At 38.7% G+C, this 21,894-nt stretch overlaps 1 protein-coding gene across 1 annotated transcript; it reads left to right on the top strand.

The window, feature by feature from the left end:
• The first annotated feature begins 184 nt into the window (after positions 1-184).
• On the top strand, positions 185-19,302 carry APIP (APAF1 interacting protein). Its single transcript, XM_068555170.1, has 7 exons — positions 185-373; positions 7,869-7,969; positions 12,281-12,329; positions 13,529-13,646; positions 15,105-15,240; positions 18,253-18,420; positions 19,046-19,302. The coding sequence occupies exons 1-7, from the start codon at positions 317-319 to the stop codon at positions 19,143-19,145; spliced, it is 729 nt and encodes a 242-aa protein (XP_068411271.1). The 5' UTR covers positions 185-316; the 3' UTR covers positions 19,146-19,302.
• Positions 19,303-21,894: the final 2,592 nt, after the last annotated feature.

The following is a 21,894-nucleotide window of genomic DNA, read 5'->3' as shown; positions in this document are numbered from 1 at the left end:
CTCCCATCCTGTTGGACACGCCCCCTGGACGCCAGCCGCCCCTCTGAGCCTTGGACTCAAGCTCTTCTGGCCCCGCCTCCAACCGCTTGGCCCCGCCTCCAACCGCTTGGCCCCGCCTCCTGGTCAGGCGGCTCCGCGGTTGGGTCTCCAGGCAGCGAGGCCCTCCCAGACCCGCCTTTCGCCTTGTCCGCCCCGCCCCCGGGCTGCCCTCAGGGCCGCCTGATTGCAGTTCTGCCCTTGCCGCGTTAACCCAGGCGGAGCGCCAGAAGTAAAGCCGTGAGAAGGTTGGAGGGCGCGGGTACCCCTTGTCCGGGCCATGTCTGGCTGTCACGCTCCGGAGGGAGACTGTCGCTCACTGCAGTGTCGCGCGCAGGTAGGGGCGGGGCCACCGATGCCCTCTATTCCCAGGAGGCGAGGCGCCGGCGCGGCCCGGCGCGGCGGCCCGGCGCGGCGGCGGAAGCTGGGTGTAGGTCGGGTGGGGCTTCAGACCGGTCCGGACGCGACCCCCGCGCGCCGCCGCTCCCGTTCCTCGTGCAGACCTGAGGCCCCGGGCCCCGAGGCGGGCCTCCTTTCAGCGCTGGGATTCTTTGATGGCGGGGGTTGGGCACCAAACGTTGAAAAGGGAAAAATAACGGAGGAGAGCGTCGGGCGTCTTTCGTGTGTGTTTCAAAACCACTTAACATGAAGACAGACCAAGCTGGGAAACGTGAAGCTCTGGAGTGGAAATGAAGCTAAGACTGTGCTCTCGAGCTTCTTTTCTGCGCCCTGGCGACCAGCCCGACGTTTGCCGCCTAGTAGATACTCGGAAACGTCCGCCGAGCCAGATCTGCGGACTGTAGCCGGCACTTTTCATCTGCACAGCTGCTCTTTGCCTGTCTCGGTTTAGATTGATTATGGGATGATCGTAAAAAGGATTTTTCCTTAAGCAGAAGTCAAAGGAAAATCCACCCTCCGGCTGCACATAACTTTTCATTCACTTCTGCGCACCAAGAATTTTATGGAACACCCACGTGGTCAGGGTGGTGATTAAGACAATGGCCTGGGGTCTGGAGGAGAGCTAGACGAATAAACAATTACAATGTGAGAAGCCTTGCTTAAGAGGCAGGGAAAGTCCTTATTCCTCCTGTTATTCTCTCTCGGGGCTGAACGTCCCAATTAAAAAGTAGTAAGATGACAGATTATATTGGGAAGTACTTGTCAACCACTATCTTGTGCGAATAAGTGACTTAACACAGATTAGCGAAGTCCCTTGTTTGTTTCCTTTTTCCCACTTATTACAGTTTATTTATTTTTTCCTCTTTTCACTGCCAACTAAAAATTGTCGCACACTGTCTGCCTCTACAAGGTTTAGGTCACTACCTACTGGAGTGGTTGACCTTCAACACACCCTGAAAGGTTCAGAGAGGATGTAGGAATGAGATACTCTAGGAAGAACAGGACTTAAGATAGTTATTTTTAAGAGAACATATTATGAGCCCAATTTCTTGCATCTTATATCTAGAAAAGCACTAAAAGGATTAATGGAGACATCTCGTGACCAGCGGTAGACTTCTTGTGATTAACAGCAGCCATCTGCCAAAATGTGTGCTTGATTCCATGTAACCCCCTTCACTAAAATCACGTCTCTACTGACCTCCCCCCCCCCCCCCCACCGCTTTGGAGCAGCTCCTCAGAGCTGAGAGGCTCACTCCTGGGTTATGGTCCTCATTTTGCCCCCAATTAAACTTAACTGTCACATTGTGCATTTTTTTCAGTCGACGTCGTTTTTTTTTAAACTACCCCCTAGAGTATAAACTCCTTTAGTGCAGAGACTTTGTCTTGTACATGGCTGAATTCCCAGGAAGTGCTTGGTACATAGACACTCAAGGAATACTTATGACTGGTATCACTACCCACTTAGCTACTCAGCCAACTGAAACTTAGAATTCCTCTAAGCCTTCCTTTTTTTTTTTTTTTTTTTTTTAAATAAATTTATTATTTATTTTTGGCTGTGTTGGGTCTTCGCCTCTGTGTGAGGGCCCCCTCCAGCCGCGGCAAGCAGCGGCCACTCTTCATCGCGGTGCGCGGGCCTCTCACTATCGCCTTCTCTCCCGCTGCGGAGCACAGGCTCCAGACGCGTAGGCTCAGCAGTTGCGGCTCACGGGCCCAGCCGCTCCGCGGCATGGGGGATCCTCCCAGACCAGGGCCCGAACCCGTGTCCCCTGCATTGGCAGGCAGACTCTCAACCACTGCGCCACCAGGGAAGCCCTAAGCCTGCCTTTTTTTCAGTCTTCTCACCCAAAGCCCATCCTTTCTTTTTAACTTCTTAATTATCTTCCAAATCCATCTCCACCATCACCACCTTACAATTTCATTTTGAAATTATTTCCACAGCCTTCTTCTGGTCTGGTCTTTTGCTTCCTTGGTTGTCACCCTTCAGCCTCTTCTCTTTATTGCCACTGTAGATGAGTTTCAAAAACAAAGTATGATCCTATCATTTTCTACTTAAAACTACTCAGCAGGGCTTCCCTGGTGGCGCAGTGGTTGAGAATCTGCCTGCCAATGCAGGGGACACAGGTTCGAGCCCTGGTCTGGGAAGATCCCACATGCAGCGGAGCAACTAGGCCCGTGAGCCACAATTACTGAGCCTGCGTGTCTGGAGCTTGTGCTCCACAACAAGAGAGGCCGCGACAGTGAGAGGCCCGCACACCACGATGAAGAGTGGCCCCCGCTCGCCGCAACTAGAGAAGGTGCTCGCACAGAAACGAAGACCCAACACAGCCATAAATAAAGAAAGAAAGAAGCTTTCATTTAAAAAACAAAAAAAAACTACTCAGCAGTTATCAACCATCTATAGCATAAAGTCCAAACTCCTGTGCATGGCATGAAAGATCCTTACAGTCTTTTTCCCTCCCCACTGCATCCCAAAGAACCTATTTCCGGTTCCAACTACTCAGAGTTCTCTCTGACTGAAATGCCCTTTCTCCTCTTCACCTACCTGTATACTCTGCCATCCTTCATTAAAACTTAGCTCAGCATCCCTTCCTCTGTGAAGCTTTTCCCAACTCCTCCTCCCTCCCGCCAGTAGCTCTGTTCCCATAATGCCCTGGACCATCTTGTTTTATATATTGCTTTGTCGTTTCACAGCTGTTAACTTGTTTACTAGAGTTTGAGCCCTCAAGGGTAAGGATTTTCTCTTACTCGTATTTATTTCTTCAGGGCCTTCAGTAAAGTTCTGTTGAATGAATGAATGAGAGGGCTATATAATAGATACCAAAAAAAGGTACACAGTGCAAATGCCATGGCACAGAGTTTAAGGAAGGATCACTTCCTGCGGAGAAGATGAGAGAAGGAATCATAGGGGAAGTGGGTAGGAAGCCTGGTGTAAAGGCTGACAAGCAAGAGTTTGACAGCTAGAGGTGGGATAATTGGAGATCCAGCATGAGCAATAACAGTGCAAAGAGAAAAAGATGTATTCTTGGCTGGCAAGAAAATGTGTCTTAGTCATCTATTACTGCACAGCTAGTATCCCAAAACTTAGGCTTAATGCACAATCATTGTCTCACACAGTTTCTGATGATTAGGAATCCAGGAGAGTTTAGCTCAGGGTTCTGGCTCAAGGTTTCTCATGAGTTGGCAGTCAAGCTGTCAGCTGGAGCTGCAGGCATCTCAAAGCTTGACTGCAGCTGGGATCTGCTTCCAAGCTCACAAAGGTATTGGCAGGCCTCTGTTCCTCACATTTTATTGGCTGGATGCCTCAGTTCTTCGCTCTGTGGCCTTCTGCATAGGCTGAGTACCCTTACAACATGCCAGCTGGATTCCCCCAGAGCAGGTGATCCAAGAGAGAGCAACCAAGACAGAAGCTGTAGGCTTTAGTAACCTGCCATCAGAAGTGACATACTGTCACGTCTTAGTCTGTCTTCACACAGACCAGCCCGGTACAATGTGGGATGGAACTCTACACGAGGATGTGAATACCAGGAAGCAGGGATCATTAAGAGCCATCCTGGAGGTTGATTACCACGACCAGGTTGACTAGAACTGAGAGATGTATGTAAAAAAGTGAAAGAAAATATGTGAAAAGTTAAATTGGAGCAAGAAAGCAGATGGACTTAAATAAGAGACCCAGGGGGTGGTATTTGAACATTAAATGATTTGAGGAAGGGAGTTCAGCGATCAAAGTAGTGTTATTATTTTAGTACTAATAATAGAGTGAAGGGTAAGCTGGAGAAGAAAGAGAAGAAGAAGGAGAAATTGTAGGCAAGGAGACCAAATAGGAGAAGATAACTTCAATCCTCCCCAAACATGTGTCCTTGAGAGCTTTTACTCAGTTCTTGCAGAATAAGAAAAATAAGGACGATGGTAAGGTGAATTTCACAAAATTAATTGCATTCATTTAAAGGACTATGTTTCATTCCAACATTATCCTTCCTACTCTTTATGTTAAAAATGCACTTTCTTTTTTGAAAAATGTGATAATGGATGGTTAAATATAACCAATGTCATTAACTGGTAACCTTATGTCAGTCCCTAAAATTTAAAAAACAACAGCAACAAAAACTACTGGTCTTGAAATTCAGAAGTCTAGGAATCACTGATCCAGATTATTAAAATAAGGACACTGATAGCCAGAAAGGGTCACAGACTCGCCATAGTGGGGGTCAAAGCTAGTGGGGGTCAAAGCTAAAGCCAACCTCCTTGTCTTCTGATTTCTAGTCAGTGCTTAACTGGTAAGAAGAGTTTTTAAGTGTAGTGAAGGTAGGAGGGAGAAATAGGGCTTTGAGTGGAGGTGAAGTTGCAAAGAAAACCAGTATGCAGAGAGGAGAATGAATCAGAAGTGCAGAAGGAAACAAAGACCAGAGACAGAAAATGCTGACACCTTGACTGTGCCTGTATCCAGTCCATTCTTAGGCCAGTGCGAGGAAAAATTCTGCAAGACTGAAATGATCAAAAAAGACTACTAGGTGTCTTGGGGCTATCTTTACGCTATTTTACAGGTCTGTGAATTGTAGAATGCTGACAGTAATGCAGACGATTATTTTTCATAGAAATGCAAGTCGTGTTACAGAGATTCAACTTATCGCTGCAGCGGATATTGTCCAATTTTTCTATATCATTTATTTGTAAATCCAGGATTCCTGATTATTTTTATGTGTGTGTGTTTTGAATTCTCTTTGGACACAGGAGTATCATCTTTTTGGTTCCCTCATTTAGTTGATGGGCTAAATACATTTGACACGTGTTCATTTTATGTTTGTAAGAGTCCCTTGTGAAAACCTCTATCTGAGAAATAATGCCTCTATTATGCTTAACTTGAAAGAAAAGGTGGGGGAGGGGATGAGAGCCATTGTTGGCTGTGAGCCTATCTCAGTGACATTCGAGGCTGATTTCCTTAAAATAACTAGATTGAAAAATTGGGGAAATGAAGTATTGATTCAAAAACTGTTTAGGCTTTAGTGTTTTGAAAGTATATACAAAATACTGTTAAATGTTTCTTCCTCACTGTATGGAACCTCTGCTGTAAGAAGTTGATTGTAATCCATCTTTAGATATGTCTTTCAAAATTCTTATTCTAACAGACCTAACAATAACAGACAAGTAATATTGACATTCAGGGGAGAGCTAAATACTAACTAAACCTTTTCTTTCTTGTGAATTCTTATTAAAATACATATTTTAATTTTTATTTTTCTTATCATTCTGGATAACTTAAATGACTGCATTTTTACTAAATATATCTCTGTTGGTTCCTGCTGCTAAGTGATTATTTTTCTTGAAATTGTAATTTTGTGGGTTCAAACAATTGAATGAAACTTTATTAACAGCAGCTGCCTTACCATTGTTATTCCTGTAGCATGAAGCAGGCTAATTGTTCTAATACCTCAGTACTGGAAAGACAAAAGGGAAAGGGGATGCCTTTAATAACAGACTGTTTTCTATAATGTTTGCAACGTGCCCTGCAAGTTAATGGTTAAGGATTGTAAAACTGCAGGAGTCTTCTCATTAGCTGTAATTTAATATGTAATTAAAATATCACTTATATCCCTAAAAAAGGAAATAGCAAATTATACAGGGCGTGGGTAATTTTGGCTAGATTTCATAAGGAAAGATATAAGAAAGACCAATATAACTTTATTTTTCATTTTAATTCAGGGATTTTTAACTCGTTAAAATGGGAAGGAAACGAATGTTGACTGTGTCACACGTTGTGCTTCATGCTTTGTATCCATTATATCTCATTTTAATCCTCATAATGTTCTTATTTAATGGATGAGTAAACTGAGGCCCAAGGTCACGTAAGCAATAAATGGTGTAATATGGATTTGCCTTTGTGTCCATTAACTCCTAAGCCTGTGTTCAATCAGAACTTTTAAAAAATGTCAACATTCCCATGTTTTTAATTTTATATTTTTAAGTCTACTCCATCAAATGATCATTCGTAGTACTTATCTAAAATAAAATGTGTATGTAAAATATTAACTGAATTTGGGAAAATATCATAATTTCAGAAATCCAATTAAATAGCTGAAAGTTTAGTCTATTCAATAATAATCCCTCTTTGGACTCAAAGATGTTTTTCTCCCCTTTACCCAGTGCCAAGATTTATATATGCAGATTTGCTAGCTGTGCTTCTCTGCACAGTGTGACTACTTCTTGTTCACTTTCACCTGGAGGGTATAGCCCCTTGGGGTCCCATGCGTATGTAGGGATTTTCTATTAGATGCCCTATTTTGAGCACACCCTAGGTTTTATCTTGTGTCTCTAGTGACATGCATAGCTATCACAATTGAAGAGGTCATCAGAGATTTGCAAATACCTTCAGGGAAATTAGGGCTTTGGATCTCACTTCCCTCCCAGGTAGACTCACTCTCGTTTCTTTTATGTCTGTGAAACCTTATTTTCTTGCCAGCTCAGCAGTATATTTTGAAATATTTTTTGAATGACTTATTCAGCAGTTTTACTTGTTTTCAAGGTAAGGGTTGTATATTATACTGCCAAAATGGAATTCATCGTATTTCTTTATTATAGTTTTTGTTTTCATTAATTTTAGCTTTAAAAAAGAGGGGGAAACGCCTTGTTTTGTTTTCTAAAGAAGTAATCATTAGACATATAAAAGTAAGGCTCTTATTTCAACTAGATTTATCGTACTGATCATTTCACCATTTATACAAATATGGAATCATTATATCGTACACCTGAAACTAATATAATGTTCTATGTCAATTATACCTCAGTATAAATAAATAAATAAATAAGGCTCAGTGTTTATCCCAACATATATCTTCATAGGATTGGGCCTAGAAAGTATTAATTATGATCGTTTCTGAGTGCTTTTTATATTATTTTCTTGACTTTATAATTCCATAATAAGTATATATTGCTTTTGTAATAAGAGAAAACAATACAATTGCTATGAAACAGAGGACATTTTTAGAATAAAAATAAAATTGAACCAACACAGATAATAAATAACTATCATAGTATATCATGTATATCATGCCTTAATTGAATAAGATGTTATGTGTAAAGAAATTTTCTGGACAGACTGAAGCATGTTCCTTTCAGCACTAGATCCTATTTTATTTCAGCCATTTCAGTAGATACTTTGTACTATAATCTGGGCATTTCTCCACCTTGTTCTTGCAACCTGTTGCATAATATTAGACTGTATGGCCCTGAATAATTCCTGGTTGCAAAATAATATGGTAGATCCACATTCCAAACATTAAAAACAAAATATATTTTGTAATAATTTTCTCCCTCACTGTACCCTCTCTATGGTAGATTTTCTTAAACTTCCTTAAATTGGTTTCTTAACAGAGATATCATCTAGAATAGTCATTTGATAAAATAATGTCTATTTTAGAAATCATTATCTTCTTTTTAAGGACAAGGAACATCCAAAATACCTGATCCCAGAGCTCTGCAAACAGTTTTACCATTTGGGCTGGGTCACTGGGACTGGAGGAGGAATTAGCTTGAAGCATGGGTAAGTTTCTGGCTGATTTCATCTCTGAGAATTCTCCATATAAGTAGACCACAGAGAGCCTAACATGTATTACGTACAAAGAACAACCGATGATCAGTTTTATGATACTGAAGGTATTTAGTTTCTAAATAAAGAAATAGGTATTTGCATAACTGAATGGAATAAGTGTGCAGATGTTGCAGATATAATAAATATCTAAGGATTTAAGAACCATAATTTCTAATCAGAATAATTTGGTCCCCAGTCCATGGAGTACCAAAGTTAAATAACATGTTGCTGGGTATGTTCGTATGTCTAGAACTACCAAGGGTCCACTCTGGATAGACAGGATTTGTTTCAAAGGTTCAGATACATATTTTAAAGTCACTTAAATACAGATTACTAACCACCCAAAATTCTAAAAATTACATTTTTTTGAGTCCAAAAAAAGGCAATATGCCTTTCTAAATGCATGTATCATTATTAATGGACATAACACCTGCAGGTCCATGTTGTTCACAGGACAAAACGAGAGGTACTGGCCTTGAAACAGAAGGAATGAATAGTAGTTAATTGTTCTTTAGACTTAATCACTGTCTTTCCTTTAAGAGGGTGAAGAAATAAGTAACCTACTAACAATGAAAATAGAGGTTGTGGAATCTCACTCTCTTAAGTGTTTCTGGAACAGGATTAATGTATTTGCTCCTGAAATATTTTAGGAATAATATTGTCTGGAGGCTGAATGTTAAAACTGAGTAACTTGATTTATTTCTTTATCCTAATTCACTTTCTTTAACAAAATTGGATTACTACAATATTTATGTAATGTTGAATTGTTTAGAAAAGAATGGAATGTAAAATATAATCAGAACATTTTGAACAAAGGGGATTTTATAGCATACCACAAGATGATGCCATTGAAATTTCATCTGCTTCAAATTACCAAGGAATTCATGAAATATTAATTAAACTGTGGGAAATGACAGGAGAGCCCTTAGTCAACAAATGTCACAGTTCATGTGTAGGGAGGCTCTCAGTCTGGAAACGTCCTGTTCCACATGGTATCAATACATGGGACATACGTCACGTGCGTCCTCTCTTACCATCAACCCAGTGCTAATGTGTCAATCAGCATTTTGCAGGTTTTCAAGTTATTTTGCCAAAACTTTCAAGTTGATCTGTTCACAGCAAAGTCCTATAATAACAACACTTGTTGTTGTTTCATTTATTCATTTAAGAGTTGAGCCCTAGTAATTTGGTTTCTCACATGTATTACTTATAATAAATTATATTCTAAACATTGCCTTTAGTTAACTGCTTTTTTTTTTTGCATTTGCAGAAATAGTTTGTATATGTACAAAAGAGAGCTTTCTACCAAACTGAGTTAAAATAACTTTTTCCAACTGGCTCTTAAAAAAAACAGCTAAGTTAAAAATAGAATGCAGGTAAGGGACCATTGCAGATCTCAAGAGGGAATTTTTTTGATCATAAGGACATAAAAGACTATGTTCTTTGTAAAACTAAAATTCTTTGTAGACCCATGCACTAAAATTATGTGTGGTCACCCTAAAACACTCACTGGCACCTCTTAAAATTAATTGGCTTTATGGCACTACAGTCAATTTATAGGGAAGTTGCATTGTGTTTGTAAAATGCTTTTTCCTCAGCTTCTTAATTGGTGAGGAGCCTCCTGGAGGTCACAGGTGAAAACAGCCACAGTTTTATGGCACTGTATTTGGAATCTTACTAAATTTCTGCCTGACAGAGTAAAATGGGTAATTTGTAAGTAACATGTTGAATTTTCTCCCTAATATTTAAATGACTTCATAGACCCATATCAATAATTTTATCAGCAATATTATTCTCATGTTAGTGAAAGTTTGGTTTTCTTTACCTGATGCTTAGAGCGAATAAATTTAGAATGAAGTACAAACCCAATAGATTGTGTTTCCAGAATAATTCTAGCAATAAGCCCTTTGGGGAGTATGAAATTATTTACTGATTCCAAGGTTTGGCTACTATCAGTTCAGCTTATGCTACTGGTGTATGGTGCCAAAAATGTATATAATAAAAGATAGCTTAAGACACATATAAGAGTTAAATCAGAAGGAAGAAATGGAGGACCAAGAAAATAACAGTAATCAAGGCAATTCCAGGATACTGAGCAGCCATTGTGCTTAGGCTGGTTTCCTGTCTTTCACAGCATTATATTTTTATGTGTCAGAGACAGTAATCCTGTTGTATGCTATTAGAATTAAAATTAATAAACCTATATTGTAGACAAGATAATTGAATCATAGTAAAGTTTAAAGGATTTTTTTTAAGTAAATAAAAATAGAACATGTATTATAAACTCTTGTGTTTTGTTCCCCTGCTCACCACATTGTGAAAGAGCAGGGAGTATGGAGAAAATAAATTCTAAAACTTAATACCTTGAAACTCAAAATGCTTTTGTTTGTGGCTTACAGTACCAAGTAAATACTTCACTTTTAGTCTTTGGCATGTTTCCCTCCTAAAATAAAAGCTCTGTCATCTTTGTATTAATATTTTTATCCACGTATCTCCTTCTTTGTAGGTATACTTTTTTCTAAAACCTAGTTAGCTAATCTTTTAATTACTCAAAGTTGATCAAAGTCTAAACTGATTTCCATTTTATAAAGGCAGTAATAAAAATAGGTTTAGCATACCAGGGAATTCCCTAGTGGTCCAACGGTTAGGACTCCACGATTTCACTGCTAAGGGCACAGGTTCAATCCCTGGTCGGGGAACTAAGATCCCACAAGCCATGCAGCATGGCCAAAAAAAAAGAAAAGACATTTAGCATACCAAATTATTTGAACAAACTGAATAAAAACCCTGGATTTTCCCATTTTGTAGGTGGAGTTTATTTACCAGCAGACTGTTTCGAACTTTATTTGAGTCTGTTCCCAGGACTGCATAAATATCTCCGCACACAAGAAGACCTACAAGTCCACTTACCATTGGAGGTGACTGGACTAGGTACCACACATGATTCTAGACTCTCTTTCATGTTACATGAGGACAAAAGATTTGGATCCCTGGTATTTATAAGGGGCCGTTTTAACAGTAATGATCCCTACGCATTCCCACTGGTTCCAGAGGAGTGCCACTTTATGGTTTTCTTATGCAACAAAGTTCTAAAGCAATAGCTACTTTGTGAAAATGAATGCTTGAACAAAGCTTACTCTGCTTTGGATTTCACTCCCATTATCAGGCATTTATTTTCTAGACCTTAATTTACCAGTAGATCCTTAAAGGAACTTTCTTAAATTTTTGTGAGTTCCAAGTCTATAAGTTTATTAGTAACCCCAACTTTGACAGCTCAATTCAATATAGGTAGTTATCCTCATTTTCACTGGGAAACAGTTAATATTTATTCAGTGTCCCTACGTCCATGCCTCAGTGGCAGAAGCTGGAGCGTGCAGGTGCTGGTGTTTCCTTCGTTTGCATTATGTGGCAGTTCTTTAACACCCTCTGTCAGCAACTGAAACTGATACATGAGCCAAAGGACCTTTGTTGAGGTTGGAGAGAATTTAGAGAAGATTTTAGATTAATTTCCAAATCAAATTTGAAAGCACCTTGTGGTAAGTGGTACTGCTGTAGCATCTCCCTTAGCACAATGTGCTGTGTAACAGAGAGATCTCCAGATGTAGCCATGCCTTTTATATTTCTAACTTTCTGCAATTGTTCTGGCTTTGTCACCAAATATTTTCACAAGAAAGAAGTGTTTTTCAATTAGGAAGCATATACTGTTCCACCCAAAAAGTAGCCCAGTGTTAATGCTGTAATTTAACAAACCATCCAGCAGAGGTCTCTGAGCGTCATGTTTTATAATAAGAACATTTCAAACAATAAAATTAACCCTGATTTCTTGCAAGACAGAGATCTACTCCAAGTGAGCATATTTCCCCTATTGGGCTTTAGAATAACTGTGTTCCATGTATAGTAAGATAAACTCTGCTTATTCATGCTTAAAGATGCTAAAGACTTATGTTTTCAGATTTTTATTTCCCCGAACCAGATAAAAGCCTGGTTACCATTGATTTTGCACCATAAAAAAGAAATAAAGAAATATATATGAAAATGTAACAAAAGCAACTATCAACATTTTACTGTGTCATCAGCATTATAAAGAAATTAATTTGGTATTCTTTCGATACAGCCTACACCATTAATTAAATAAAGCAGCTATTTGTATGACTTGATTTATAAAGATCATTAATGATTGGACTGCAAGGGCACGCTTTTCTTTTTGCAAAAGCAGAACATTAGAGTTAAATAAATACCAATTTCTGTATTTTGTGTTACCAGCAATGAAATCTACATTGCTCCTTCAGGAGTGCAAAAGGAACGGATTCAGGTATGGTAAAGGGATCCTTCTTAAAACCAAATGTCTGTTCTTCTCTACTTGATTATTGTTTTGTGAAATGGAATTAATATTAAAAGAAATCTTAGTTTTGAAGGGAGGTTATATTGTGATAATTTAAATAACTAATCAACAAACATTTGTTAAGTAACTATTAAATTTTTTTAAGGTGGTAAGTATCCTGCTTGCAACCAGGTGTTTTGAATTCTCATTCAGCCTCTAGAGGGCAAAAGTGAATAGTGCAGTCTTAAGTCATAATAAAAAATGATTTTAACTTTGCAGCATTATAACACCATCTTTATCAGGCTAATAGGGTAATCAGATTGGTGGTCTCAAATGGACCAAACTGATTCATATTTAATAATGGCAAAGCTTTTTCAATTTAAAGTTATAAAGCTTTGTTTCAACATTTTGAGAAGACCCATTCTGTATTAATGCTAGAATAATACCCAGAATAGAGTTAAAACAAGCACATAATACTTCATTCTGTCTAAGGCATAGTGCTTCATTAATAAAACATTTATATTGTAGTTTGTAATAAACCCTGGCAAACGAAAGTTACAAGTCAGAGATATGCATGTATTACTAGGAAAAACCTGTGGATCTACATAATTCCTTAAATCTTTAAAAATAGAGTATGTCATCGAGATTAACATTTCTGAGTACCAGTTAAGTTTCTCAAGGGATAAGAAAATTTTACTCTGTATTTTTCCTCTTATATTATGAAATATAAAAAAAATTATAACACCCATTCTAAAATGATGATTATATAGTCTCTCTGAAATATTGTGAAATTACATGGCAAAGCTGAGAAACTAAGTTGATGAAATGACATCAGCATCGTTACATGCATATTAAATTTTCCATATCACTTTTTCTTCAAATTCTAAAGGTCGATTTTTTTAACTTTCTTGAGATGATTTTTATTAGTAGAAAACATTTTTTTATTTCTCAAAATGGCTAAAAAATTTTGAGAGAGAAACTATAATTATATAAATATTTAAAATGTGAGTTAAATATGTATATATATTAGCACTGTTTATATATACTATATATAAATGGAATTGTGTATGTGTGTATATATATATATATATATATATATACACACACACACACACACACACACAAGAAAGGGGACATTTCTAATTGATATTGTATAAGCCTTCTTTTTTTCTTTTTCCCCCTCTAAATAGCCTGAAGACATGTTTGTTTGTGACATCAATGAACAGGACATAAGTGGACCTCCGCCATATAAGAATCTTAAAAAAAGCCAGTGTACTCCTCTTTTCATGAATGCTTACACAATGAGAGGTAGGCAGAAAATGTATTCAACGTAAAGAATATTTGCAGAGTAGGCTCCTGTAAATAATGGCAATTACTGTTGTAGTTCACAGTTCTTGAATACCTGTTATGTGCAAGGACTTTAAATATGTTAACTCATTCAGTCCTCACATCAGCCTCTGTGGGAGGTCCATTATTACTTCATTTTATATATGAGAGGACAGAGGCTCTGGGAAGATTTTCCCAAAATAAACAGCCAGTGAGTATTGGGGCCAGAATTCCAACCTAGATCAATATGATTCCACTAGATTGTCAAATTAACCAACTAAATATTATATTTACAGTTCAATTCCTACTCTTAGTTCAGAGTTATATCTCTGGGAACTTGTAGTAGAAGTTAATCAAAATACAAATGAGGGAAAATCATGCCCTTTTCTTCACTTCAGTGGGAGTGATCCTCTTTTTTGAAAAATTTACTTTATGATAAAAATAGGACTCTTACTTTAATTCCCAGAAATCGTGGTAGAAAACCAACCTGGAAAGGTTGAACCTAGAGGACAATGTAAAAATAGGAAAGCATAACTGAAGTACTGGCTCAGCCTTAACAATGAAGTCATTAGGACCATGCTTTAGTATAGCCCCTGAATAAAATTAATATAGAGTTAGTAATCATGCCATGTGCTGTTCCCAGACATTATCAGCTACTACTGAAAGGATGAAACTTCAGCAACAGATTCTAACAGCACGGAGAATCTTTCCTAGCAAAAAGCTAAATAAACTTCCCATTGCAAAAATAGCCATTACTGAGTTTTATAGCATACAAATTCTTTTTTAGGTAAATCCCTTGCATCTATATCTTAAAATCCCTACCATCCCCTTACGTTACTAAGATATGGCCTACACTATGAAGCATATCTTGGTGATTAAGGGTCAGACTAAACTGGGTTCAAATCCAAGTTCTTCAACTACTGTCTGTAGTTGGACAACGTAGTTAAATAACCATGGACAAATTATTTAACATCTCTGAGCCTCATGTCCTTGACCATTAAATGGGGGAGATGGTTGTTGTGATGATGTGAAGAGATAACATCTATAAAGGGGATTTGCCCAGTGCCTGGCACATAGGAATCCCTAATTGAGTGGTAGTAGTATTATGATTATGATCTCCACAGTCATTATAGTTGTACTTCAGACCATCTAAAGGAGATTTCTTGAGCATGTGTAAAGTATCGTGCGTTGTCCTGATGCTGGATGAAGTTTAATTTTTTTTCTTTTTGCTTTCTGACTTCTCTATCAGTAGTTCTCTTTCCTATCTTCCTTTCTCCCCTCCTACCCGCTGCCAACTTATTATTCCATGCCAAGAAAAACAAGTCCAAAGCCATATACAAATAAGTGTGTGTGTTTGTGTGTATATGTGTATATTTTTTTTTCTTTAAAAGGTGCAATTTAGTTTTCACTGAGCATGTAACTGTATTCTTCCCCCTCCAGGAGCAGGTGCTGTGATTCATACCCACTCTAAAGCTGCTGTCATGGCCACCCTTCTCTTCCCAGGAAGGGAGTTTAAAATTACACATCAAGAGATGATCAAAGGAATAAAGAAATGTACCTCAGGAGGGTATTACAGGTATTTTCCTCTATTTTTTGCTTAAATAATTTGAATGGTATTTCTCCTTCTTGTAATAAACAGGATACTGATCTTTTTATGTATTTAATGAGATGTGGTAGATCTGTGTTAGATAGTACCCCCCTTAATATTATACTTCCAGATCTATTCTCAGTGACACAAATCAGATGCCTCCCCTCCTTTTTCCCATCCCCAACCCAGCCTTGGTAAATTATTGCCAACATGAATAATTAAATGTTTGTCAGAGTAAAATGCAAAAATCCTGGCTGAGGTAATCTACAGAGATGGAAAGAGTGTGTTCCTTTATTGAAGAACCCCAAGAGCAAGCTGTCCTCACCTTCACGTTGTCTTCGGGAAGTTTCAGCTCTGACTGAATCTTATGCTTCATTTTGATTTCATGTAGTATTTCTGGAATATTTTCATTTTTAAAAAAGTTTTATTATTATTTTAATTAAGTAGATCTCTATACGTTTATAATTTTTCAGTGTGGAAACTGGCGTAGATAGTATAGAACAGAGGCCTTCTGGATAAAATCAGCTAAATCCACCAGCCCACAAAAATGTAGCAATTATTCGTCAATCTAGAATACAGTGACATGAAGAAACACGTTCCCAGGGCTCAGGGACAGGCTCGGCATTTTGTTTGAATGTACAGGCATTCTTGTTCCTGAGCCTTCACCCTTCCCAATTTCCTAAAGGGGCTGAATCCACTTTGCCTTGTTTAGAGGAAAAGGGTGCCAGTTTTTCTAAAGTGTTCTTATAGCAGTATCTTACTGTTACTGCACATAATAGACTGTATGTGTTTAAACTAGTGTGCTGAGAAGTTAATTGGACTTGATTTTAGTTAATATTTATTGTGTGCCTAAAGCATTCCTCAGCACTGGGAAACACCTATTTACAAAAGTTAAATATTTAAATTATGAAAGTGTACATACTAAAAAAAGCATAGCCGCATATTGCCTTTTCCATATCTGGGTCTTGAAGGAGAGGCATTATGTGTGCTATCAATTTCATCGGCATTTGATTGCTTTGGTGAAGAAATAAAAATAGGTCAGAAGAACGTGTGAAACGGTGGGTAGAGGAGCAGAGCACAATAGAGAGCCTTTGGAATTTTGTGGAAAAACGAATGACACGAATGAAAAGATGTCATTTGTTATGCATCACAACGTATACACTTTATATATTATTTTGAATGTCTCAGAATTTAAAGAGTACAAAGTTTTTTGACACGCTTTTGCAATTCTGTTTGAACCTGGCTGGGAAATCAGTAACAGGGTCATTATCACAGCTCAGGGGCAGTGATACTTCATCGGTATTTGGGGAGAATCCTAAGTGTCCAGTCAAAAGAAGGGGCAATAAAAGGTAGATGACTAAGAAAGGATGGAGTTTTTACATTTTCTATTCTACTTTTAAAATTTTTAAGTCCATCTTAAAAAAAATTATAATAACTTTCAAATGCCTAATTCTTATCGGGGGAGGTTACCATGTTAAATATTAATTGTTGTACCTTTTGGATGCAACATGCCTATGGTAGAGTGAAAAGAATACTGTTTGATGGTCAAAGGACTACCCTGGCTCCGTTCCTGAGGCCTTATTTTGCTGTGAATTATTTTGCACCTGGAGATATTTCTGACTGTTCGGTATATGGTAGAGGAAAATATAAGTTTGTGGTTCTCCTGGCCAATACTAGGAAAGATTTGGGACTAGCAATTTATTCCTTCCACATTTAAGGATATTTTATAATTACCTCTATTTTACTTAAGTGAAATAATGGGCAACCTCGTACTGTTCCTGATAATGGTTGGCCAGGTTCTTTTTTTTTTTTAATTTATTTAGCTATTCATGGCTGTGTTGGGTCTTTGTTTCTGCACGAGGGCTTTCTCCAGCTGCGGCAAGCGGGGGCCCCTCTTCATCGCGGTGCGCGGGCCTCTCACCATCACCGCCTGTCTTGTTGCGGAGCACAGGCTCCAGACGCACAGGCTCAGCAATTGTGGCTCATGGGCCCAGCCGCTCCGCGCCATGTGGGATCCTCCCAGACCAGGGCTCGAACCCGCATCCCCTGCATTGGCAGGCAGATTCTCAACCACTGTGCCACCAGGGAAGCCCTGGCCAGGTTCTTTATCACATGACAGCTACTCAGTCTGTACCCTCCCTAAAGTAGTAACTTCTGGTAATATATGGATAGAACTTATTTTGGTTAAGTTTAGCCATCACAGAGGTAGTGAAAAAGCAGATGTAACATTAACAAGGCAAGAGAAATTCATGTTAAAAGGAAAACATGTCTGAGTTTTGATTGGTTGTAAATGACCTCACAAATAGACATAGTTTTACCAGTAACAAGCTATTTGCTTAAATATTACTGCAGAAACAAAAATGAAAAATGCATATTCTGATTTCATCACGTGTACTTACTAAAAATAAGGTAAAGAAGTTCTAATGTCACAGATTTGAGAACGTTCTGAAAATATTGTCATACCTTTAATAGTTAGCTCCAAAAGGTTTTTGCTATCCCAGGGCCATAAACCACACCTGCATTTATTTATTTGTCTATCCAAGACACTTTTGGGTCCTGCAGAGATAGAATAGAATGATTTTGTATCGTTGGGAAATTCCTGCTTTAATAAGTAGTTCAATTGTTAATCCTTCCTATGCTTCTAATTCTGAAATTTATCATTTCTCATCTCCTGTTAAAACTACTGTGATTCTCTATCCTTCAGGGAAATACTTGTATGATCTTGATAGTTTCTTTGTTAGGTTTCGGTATCCTGTACAAATTTCTGCCACTTATACTTAGGATTGGAAAAGTGCCTGCCAAATTCCCAAGGCGTCTCTTGATACAGTTGTTTATACAAGATACACAGAATAACATGCAACATCTTGTTCCTAATTTGGAGTGGCTTTTCAGATATAAAGAGAACGTCTAACTTGTTATTTGAAAAAATTATAAATTTTATATATGAATACCTTGATTTGTTTTAAAAAGTAAAGCAAATGGCTTGTTTTGTCTTAACAGATACGATGATATGTTAGTAGTACCCATTATTGAGAATACACCTGAGGAGAAAGACCTCAAAGAGCGAATGGCCCAAGCAATGAATGATTACCCAGACTCCTGTGCAGTACTAGTCAGACGGCACGGAGTCTACGTCTGGGGAGAGACGTGGGAGAAGGCTAAAAGCATGTAAGTGTAAACCGAAACCAAAGAACGTCTGGGGCAAGTCACCACACTCTAAAAGAGAATGAAATATGTTTTATGATTGAAAACGGAGTATGATTTTTTTGTGTGTTACTGGTCAAATTGGTTTAAATTTAAATAGTTTATCACTAATTATTTCTCAATATTTTATTTGTATTATATATTCTTTTGTTAAGAAATATTTTTCAGATGAGCTTTTATTTGGCAAGGCACTATACTCTTTGATACAAAGAAGGAGATACAGATCTTGTTCCCTGAATTGAGGGCTAGAATAAAGCTAACCCAAGTCGCATAAAGATTTGCTATATTTATTTCAAAAAATGGCGCATAATAAAAAATTTAAATTTACATAAGTAGTATATTTTAAACTCCCTTTTATTTCCTGAGAAGTATATAGTATGGTGGCATGATTCAGTATGATTCCGTGTTTTAATAATGTTGGAGACAAACTAAGAGAAACTTTGCCTAGAATTGAGGAAAGAAAAAAAAAATCTGCTAGGAACAGGGTTAACTTGATGCAGAGGAAAAATGTGATTGTTAGGATTGGAGAACTCTCTTTTCACTGAACACTTTTAGTTCTTTTTGCTTTTATTTATTTATTTTTTAACAGGTGTGAGTGTTATGACTATTTGTTTGACGTTGCTGTATCAATGAAGAAGGTAGGACTGGATCCTACACAGCTTCCCGTTGGAGAAAATGGAATTGTATAAGCCAAGTGGAAGTTTATTATACGTAGAGACAAAGCTCATTTTAATTATTACTTAAATGGCTCGGGTGTTTTTTTAAATGAATTGAAAATTTCCATGAAGCTATGGATTTGTCACTAAATGCTGCAGATTTTCTGACACTGGATGATATTTGCTTATATTCTTGTATTTTAAATGACAATACAATGGAATAAAAATTTTATAATGAATGTTTTTTGTGTTTATTTCTAAACCCCTTAACAGCAAAATATTTTCCTTTAATTTTTTTATATATACTCCCAGAGAATTCCTATTACTCTTTAAAGTTGTTAGGATAATAGAATTCATTGGAAAATGTCCACTTAATTACAGAATGAGCATTTTCTTATTTTAATATTGGTATCATAAATTTACATGAAAAGTCAAGGACATATATATCCCTCAATGTTGATGTCAAAACAATTTTATAGATTTCCCCTATATGCTGTAGTGCCTCCCTAGATTGTAACACAGGGCACTCATCTTATATTGGGATCGGTTGTAAAATTCAAATCAAGTGATATTAACTCAAACTCTCCTAGCCAAATAAACTGTGACCAACCCAGAGATGTAATCAGAAAGTGCTTTTTTTTAATGTAGCCAAAAGCAACATCATCTTGATCTTAAGGTTTTATTTGGTTAATGCTTTTTTTTAATTGGGAGAGAAAATAATACACCATCTCCTAAATTATAACCTCATACACCCCCTTCTCGGTTTATCGTCTTGAACCATTTGCGTTCATTTACCCCAGTTCTTTCACTCCAGCAAGTCTTTAACCTCACCCAGACTTCCAGTCCCTTGATCTTACCATCTGTCATTGTCCATGACTCCTTTCCTATCCTTGCTTCCTTCCTTATGAAGCATAGATGATGGCCCAGCATTTTCACCACTTCATTGGAAACATCCTAACCTCCTTGTATCTTACCCCCCCCCCATCATACTCACCTGGCAAAACCCACAGTCCTTGTGAGCCAGTTACTTGGCACCTGTACCAAAGCAGCAAGGCCTGATGGGAAAAAGTACACAACTATGTTGACTGATCTCACTTCAGATTTATGACCACACCTCTCAGGTGGGCACTCCATGCTGCCAAACAAACCTACTACACTTCCCTAGTAAGTTCGTTTTCCCTACCTGGTGGCCATTTCTCCTCACATCTCTCTTTACCTGACATCAAATACCCAATCTTCCTTCCCCCATCACTTCTCAGATGATAACCTCCTCATACTTTCAGAGATAAGTAGATTCATTCCCAAGAACTAACAAATCTTCCCATTTGACGTTTCCATCAACCTTCCTGCCTTCAGCCTTCTTTGCCTCTTTCCTTCTACCGAATTGTAAGTTCGTTCTTCCACTTACGCCTTGGATCCAGTGTCCACTGACCTTCTCAAGGGCTTTGCTTTCTGCAAAGATCCCCACATTTATCCCATTGCTTTCTTGTGTTGTTAATTTTTTACCCTCTTCCACTGGTATAAAAACATGCTGTAATACCTTTCACCTTAAAATACACACACAAACCTTGCCTTCAACCACCCTTCAGCTAACTCCAGCACCTTTAGAGCAAAGCTTTTTGAAATAGTTATCTGCTTTTCTGTCAACTTCTGTTCTCTCCCTTGCTCACTGACCCACTCCGATCCAGCCGCATCAAGGCCACTGAAACTGCTTTACCAAGAATAAGAAATCCCCTGCATCCTCATCCTTTTGAATTCTTCCTTTGCTTTCTTTGCTCTAAGCGAAACCTGTCTCTCCCCTGGGGATACAATTTCCCCTGAAGCTCTCAGTGGCGGTTGTTTTCACTTCCTCTCTTACCCCTGGCTGTGGGGTGAGTGAATTCCTTGGACACTAAATGTCTTTCCCCTCCTCCTTGTTCCAGTGTACTCAGCAAACCGTCAGTCACAGATGATTCCAGCTCTCTTCTGACTCCAAACCGACACCTGTGTGCCTTAATATGGCTGAAGGGAAACACAACCACATCAAGGTCAAGTGGGCCTTCAATGCTGCTCGTGAATTTTACTTTGTTACCCTGGTTTCTTCATTCCCCTCCTCCCCTTGACAACTGTTTCTCTCTTCAGACTTCAAACACCTCCCTGCATATTCCCTCTTGGCTGATGACCTTGACTGCTATTTCACTGAAAAAAATAGAAACCACCAAGAAAGAACTTGCTTCCTCCTCTGCCTGCATATACTCTCGTGAAGAACTGTCCATGACTCCCACTGAGGCCAGCCTCTCCCCTTAAGCAGTAGATCTCCTCCCAATTCCAAAAACAATTCCCAGTTTCCTGATGTCTTCCCCACCTTAACTCCATCCTTCCAGTCGCCCAGGCAGATAATCTTAGCATCCTGCTTGGCGGTTTCTTTCACAGGCTACACCCAGCTAATCAGCAAATCCCATCAGCTTTAACATTGAGACTAGTCTCTAAGCCAGTGGTCCCCAACGTTTTTGGCACCAGGACCGGTTTTGTGGAAGACAATTTTTCCACGGACGGGGGGCGGCAGGAGGTCGGGGTGTGGGGGATGGTTCAGGCCGCTGTAATGCGAGCGATGGGGAGCGGCAGATGACGCTTCCATTGCTCGCCCCCCTGCTCACCGCCTGCTGCGTGGCCCAGTTCCTAACAGGCCGCGGACCGGTACCGGGGTCCACGACCCAGGGCCTGGGGACCCCTGCTCTAAACTTCTCACTGCATTCACTTACCACCTGGCCCAAGGCCCACCATTTCTCACCTAAATTATAGC

Source organism: Eschrichtius robustus, chromosome 11, assembly GCF_028021215.1.
Source record: "Eschrichtius robustus isolate mEscRob2 chromosome 11, mEscRob2.pri, whole genome shotgun sequence".
Classification (NCBI taxonomy): Eukaryota; Metazoa; Chordata; class Mammalia; order Artiodactyla; family Eschrichtiidae; genus Eschrichtius; species Eschrichtius robustus.
This window is presented reverse-complemented; position numbering and strand designations above follow the sequence as displayed.

Excerpts from the sequence above, each read along its gene's own strand:
- APIP (XM_068555170.1), top strand. The coding sequence starts at position 317 with ATGTCTGGCTGTCACGCTCCGGAGGGAGACTGTCGCTCACTGCAGTGT. Across the intron at positions 374-7,868 it reads CACTGCAGTGTCGCGCGCAG|GACAAGGAACATCCAAAATA; the intron begins GTAGGGGCGGGG and ends CTTCTTTTTAAG. Across the intron at positions 15,241-18,252 it reads ACCTCAGGAGGGTATTACAG|ATACGATGATATGTTAGTAG; the intron begins GTATTTTCCTCT and ends TTGTCTTAACAG.